This window comes from Hemiscyllium ocellatum, chromosome 19, assembly GCF_020745735.1.
Source record: "Hemiscyllium ocellatum isolate sHemOce1 chromosome 19, sHemOce1.pat.X.cur, whole genome shotgun sequence".
NCBI lineage: Eukaryota > Metazoa > Chordata > Chondrichthyes > Orectolobiformes > Hemiscylliidae > Hemiscyllium > Hemiscyllium ocellatum.
In genome coordinates, this window is record NC_083419.1 from 5804609 (window position 1) to 5810608 (window position 6000).

At 40.7% G+C, this 6000-nt stretch overlaps 1 protein-coding gene across 4 annotated transcripts in view; it reads left to right on the plus strand.

The window, feature by feature from the left end:
* tmem117 (transmembrane protein 117) overlaps window positions 1-4715 on the plus strand; it is a 365044-nt gene extending 360329 nt beyond the window's left edge. For all 4 annotated transcript variants that reach the window (XM_060839212.1, XM_060839213.1, XM_060839215.1 and 1 more), the window contains one exon: window positions 3238-4715. In XM_060839212.1, the coding sequence (XP_060695195.1) occupies window positions 3238-3926 (689 nt within the window). In that variant the 3' untranslated portion in view covers window positions 3927-4715. The remainder of the gene's footprint in view (window positions 1-3237) is intronic.
* Window positions 4716-6000: the final 1285 nt, after the last annotated feature.

Consider the following 6000-nt stretch of genomic DNA (forward strand, 5'->3'; position numbering starts at 1 on the left):
TACCTCGTCATGGTGACGAAACGTTTGAAAACAAACCTTCAAGCTCAGCGAGCTAACTTACAGACTTAACATCTTTGGATTATGGGAGGGAACCAGAGCACCCGGAGGAAATCCACACAGACACGAGGAGAATATGTGCAAACTCCACACAGACAGTTCATCCGAGCGTGGAATCGAGCCCAGGTCCCTGGTGTGGTGAGGCAGCAATGCTAGCCACTGGAAAATCACAGATTAAATGTTAAAAGTATTTCTACTTGCTGTTTGCCATCTTTTATATCTAATAATATTTGCCTGGTGTTTAAAGTTCTCCAAAGATCAATAATTTTCGAAATAATTGGGAGCTTGCAAGATCATATATGATTTTGTTTAAAATCTGCATAAGCTTTAATAAATAAAAGCAAAACTGTGTATGCTGCACATCTGAAATAAAGGCAGAAAATTCTGAAAATAATCAGATCTGGAAGCATCTTTTGAGAGAAACAATAAAATTTTTATGTTGATCTTTCATCAGTATTCTTTTCAATTTTTGATATGCATACATATTTTATGCAAAGCCCATAAGCCCACACTCTTCAGTGTTAAATTAATACCTTTGATCCCTCCCTGGAGTGCATCTGCAATGGCCAGCCTGATGTTACCCTCTTGAGAAGGGAATTTCTTTTGGGTATCCTGACCAGGTATTATCTAAGGTTGGTCAGCCTACTGACTTATGTGATGTCTCTTATCCTACTTTGGACTGTGTCGTCCATTCAACAAATTTTTACAGCACTCACTAACGTGAAGTGTTCAGCTGTAAGAGGAGAACAGCACAAAGCATGACTTAAAAGTGCCAGGCATCCAACTTGAAGGTTTGGTAAATTTGAAAAGCCTCTGCTATTGCCAGGTGTTTGAACTGTGTATGCTGCACATCTGAAATAAAGTTGAACATACTCTGGAATGTTTTTAGATGCACTGTGGTGAGTTACTGGATTTTGCACGGAGTGTGCTATATATTCACAGGCAGAGGAAAATACTCAGTGACTTGTCCACAGAAAGACTGCAACAGAGCTGCAGTACTTCTGGATTTGCAGCACAAAAGGCTGATGGAGTAGAAGGTACAATGCCAATGGTGACTTGGAACTGGATTGTTGACAATGACAGGAATTTGTCTGGCAGACCTACTAATGTATGCAGCATCTTTGTGTGCATACCCATGCATCTGTTTGCCTATCTACCACTTCACTGTATCCTCATCCAAGTCTGAACTCATCAGTGAACTCAAACCCTACCTTTTCCCAGATCTCCAGCAGCGCACTTGTACCTGGTGACTGGCCATCTGCTGATTCCAACACAATCCCAAACTGATGACTGTAAGGACCCAGTCGGTTGACAAGGTGCTGATGCTTTCTGTCCTTTTCATTGGGTTGTGGTGCCTGGGCTGGCAGCAGGTCCTGGATGTTTGAAAGCAGGGTGAGGGAAGTGAGGCATTATGGGAAGTTGGAGGTCCATGATTACACCAATAGCAGCTTGTTCTTCATGTCTGGTAGCAGAATGAGGGTGAGGTGGGGGTTGTGGAAAAACGTGAGGCAGCACTGGCCACATTGGTCACCATGGCACTCTCAGCAAGCTTTGTCCTCTGAAGCCCTCAGGCAATACAGACATCCAAACTTGCCTTGCTCTGTTCTTTCAATTATTGTCGCCTGCAAAAGAGAGGGAAAAATGTCAATGATTAAGTTGCTCTGCAATCAAGTGATGTGCCTGCTTTTGCTGGAGGAACTTGAAGATGGCAAGAGTTCAAAGTTTGTGAGAAGATATGTAGCTCGAGTGCTCGTTGTTGTGGTTCTGTTCACCGAGCTGGGAGTTTTTCTTGCAAAATCCCATGCAAGGACTGCACAAAACACTACATAGGACAAACAGGAAGACAGCTAGCAACCCACATCCATGAACACCAACTAGCCACGAAACGACACGACCAGCTATCCCTAGTAGCCATACACTCAGATGACAAACAACATGAATTTGATTGGGACAACCCCACTATTATAGGGCAAGCCAAACAGAGAACAGCTAGGGAATTCCTAGAAGCATGGCACTCATCCACGAATTCGATCAACAGACACATCGACCTAGACCCTATATACCGACCACTGCAGCGGACAGCAACTGACAACCGGAAGTGGCAGATTCAAACCAGTATAAATGCCGGAGGAATCAGCACAGAAGCGCTTCACAGGAGGCTCCCAAGCACTGAAGATGTCACCTAGAAAGGGGACGAAACGTTTGCAAGAAAAACTCCCAGCTCGGCGAACAAAACCACAACGATGGCAAGAGTTGGATGAGGCTGGCAGCATTAGTGGGTGCATGAGGTTGAGGTGGAGTATGTGAGAGCCAGAAGCTGGTGCTTATTGAGTGATGCAAATGTGATTCATCGAAGAGCATGAGAGACTGGTATGTCGTGGATAGGAGATGCCTTGAGAAAATATATTCATCATATATATATATATATATAGATCTTGACTATCAGTATAAGGTTACCAAGTCCTGATATCAGGAATTGACCACCCTGATTAGCTTCTCCCAATCTCTGAGTGTTGTCTTTGAAATCCCTCAGACCTCTGCAGAGCCCACTGCCTTTCCTCCACCACCACCAAGGATTCCGGATTTGTACTTGTAATCCTGGAGCCCTTTTCCTTCTTCAATTTCCTTCATGTCACTATAGAGATTTATAACAGTGATATTCAATGGCAGCTTTCCACAATTCATTGCAGCTTCTATGAAGGGGAACTGACTTCCTTTAAGAGCAGCAGGTGGACTACAGTAGTTCAGGAAGGCAGTTGACCACCACTAGGAATGGGCATTAATACTGGCCAGCAAGCGACGCCCGCATCCTACAAATGAATTTTTAAAAAAGACAAGCTATGTTATCAGCTCAGTGCTGTATTACACCATACTGAGTGCTGAGGTAGTTAGCCAAACAGCCCAATGCAATTGCCAGTGAAATGAGTTAGCAGCACTGAGTTTACATGTTACCTTCCTTCCCCAGCACCAATAGGAGAAGATCATGACTTGCATATCTATGCTAAAAAATGGAGCTTAGCCATTTTTAGCTTGACATATTTTGCTTCAATGAATTGTTTCGCTGCTCAAACTCCTTGTCATAAAAAAAACGAGAAGAATTGTCTGTGAATGTTGGAAACAATTCATGTTTGAGATAGTTTTCCATCTCAGACTTACAATATTTATCTTGTCTATTTACAGGAAAATGGTTTAACTACGGCATCATCTTTCTTGTGTTGATTTTGGACCTGAACATGTGGAAGAATCAAATATTCTACCAGCCATTTGAATATGGCCAGTACGTGGGACCAGGACAAAAAATCTACACGGTGGGTGATCCAGACACATTGAAAAATTTAAACAAAACAACCCTAAACTGGGAATGGCGATCAACTAATACTGATCCACTCACTAACAGAACCTACGCCCAGAGTGACTTGCTTTTGCACAGTAGATATATAGGTGCTAGACTTGGGATTAAATGCCTTGCTTTTATTCCAAGCATCTTGGCATTTATCTTGTTTGGGTTCTTCATCTGGTTTTTTGGAAGATTTCAAAAAAGTGAATTAATTGGGAGCAAACAAGATAATTTGTACGTAAAGATCAAGAGGAAATCACCATCTGAATTTAGCAAAGATTTAAATGAGTCTGCAGAACATACACACACATCTGGATCTACAAAGGATGAATCATTGATGGCCACAGGGTCAGAATTGGTAACAGCTACTATACACACAACTACCTCTGCTTCCTCTGAAGGCCAGAATACTTTCCTTGAGAATTCCCAAAATAACATCAAGCATGACACAAAGCCAGACGAAGAACACATGTCCACAGTTCTTTCTGATCCATCGACAAAACAGTTACCCGACAAATATATTAATGTTTAAATTTACAAGCACAGGCCTTAAATGGGATTTTACCTTTGCATTTTTACATGTTTATAGATCTTTGTATATGTGGTGATACAGTCATTTTGACTCGCAAATTACAGAGCTAGATTTAACATGAAGGTGGGGGTTCTGCAGTGAAGCAGCACTCACTTTTATTTTTAAAGAATGCATAATATTGTGCCTACATCTAGACATTCCTTTATGTCTTGCCTTTTGCAATGGCACACAATTTATGTCCCTGCTGTATTAACGTGTACAGTGATATAGTATCCATCTCTAACACACAGATAAAGTGATAAATACTGTACTAGCTGTGCCTTGAGAAGTTTCATTTTGTACTGTTGTCTCAAGGATTTTTTACAGGGTGTTTGATTTCCAACTTCACAAAATAAAATATTAGCAATTCTTAATGCTCTAAAGAGACCACTTGCAAGGCTGCTGGACTTTTACATGTAATGCTGGGTTCTTCTAAGATTGATTTTGCCACTGCAAGTGCTCCAATTGTGAATATGTGATCCCAATGCTTAATTGGTGATGGCGCAGATAATATTGACACCTGAATAGCACATTAGAGAAGCAGTGTTTTTTTATAATTATGGTGAATTGGCTGCCTGCCAAAGAAAGCGGTGAAGGTGACAAAGAGGAGACAGTACTGCTGTATATGGATCACTGTGTACAAAGAGGATATATTTCACAATCAAAATTACATTGCATACTGTGTACTAAAGCACAAACATCTGACCAATTATGTGTATAAAAATAATAACTACCTACAGATGTCGAATAAATGGTGTAACCCTTTAAACTTATGTTCATTGTTCTTTGTAAGCCCTTATTATGATTTAAAACTGTCGATTATTCTGACACATGACTTCCTTTAAAAATAAGCACAGCTGTGTGCTTAAATGAATGTGCCAGCTGTACCATTCTTGCCAACTTCTGCATGTGATTTCTGTCAAATTCAACAATCGTAAACCAAAAAGCTAAAAAGGTAAACAGTTTGTTTTAAAGAAAAGCAAGAAATGATACCTGAGATTTTGTTTGGTGGGACACCAATTTTGAAATCCCTCCATTGTGTATCAGTCAAATCAGATCTATCTGTTTAAAGATCGTAACTGGTTAGCTACAGCCAGATTTGAATGAGTTAGTCTAAAAGATGGAATTGTAGGCTAGTAGGAATGTTACTGGATATAAAGTTTAGTGAATTTAATTAATCCTTGCCCACTCAGTGATTGATTATGAGGAACTCCAACAGTAATATAACAGCACATTTGCTGCTGCAAGCCTTTTATGATCAATGTTTTATTTTGATTTTTTTACAATTCATGGAATGTAATTGTCTCTGGGCCAGAGCATTTATTTGTTTACCTCGAGAAGGTGATGGTGAGTTACCTTCTTGAAGAGCTGCAATTTGTTTGCTATAGGTGGACCCATAATGCCATTAAGCAAGGGAGTTTCAGGATGTTGACTAAGTGATCCTGAGTTATATATCAAAGTCAGGATGTTGAGTGGTTTGGAGAGGAATCTTTAGTTGATGATATTTCCATCTATTTGTTGCCTTTGTTCTTCCAAATGGTAGTAACTGTGGGTTTGGAAGGTATGTCTAAGGAACTTTGAGGATTTCTGCAGTATATCTTGCAGATGGTTACAAAACTGTGGCTTCTGAGTGTTGGAGGTAAAGGACATGGATGCTTGACAATGTGGTGCCAATAAAGTGGGCTGCTTTTTACTTGGATGGTGTCAAGCTTCTAGAGTGTTCTTGGAGCTGCACCAATCAAAGCTAATGGGGAATATTCCACCGCACTCCTGAATTGTGGCTTTTGGAGAGTTGGGAAGGATTTCTAGCCTCTTACCTTGCTCAGCTTTGGAACCACAGTATTCAAAAGGCTACTCTTGTTCTGTTTCTGGTCAGTGGTAACCTCCAGGATGTTGACAGTTGGGGATTTGGCAATGATACTGATATTGAATGACAAGGGGTGATGAATTGATTCCCTCATTGGGGATGGTCAGTTGTGTGGCACAATTCCAACATGTCATTTGTTAGCCCAAGCCTGACTGTTATCCAAGTCTT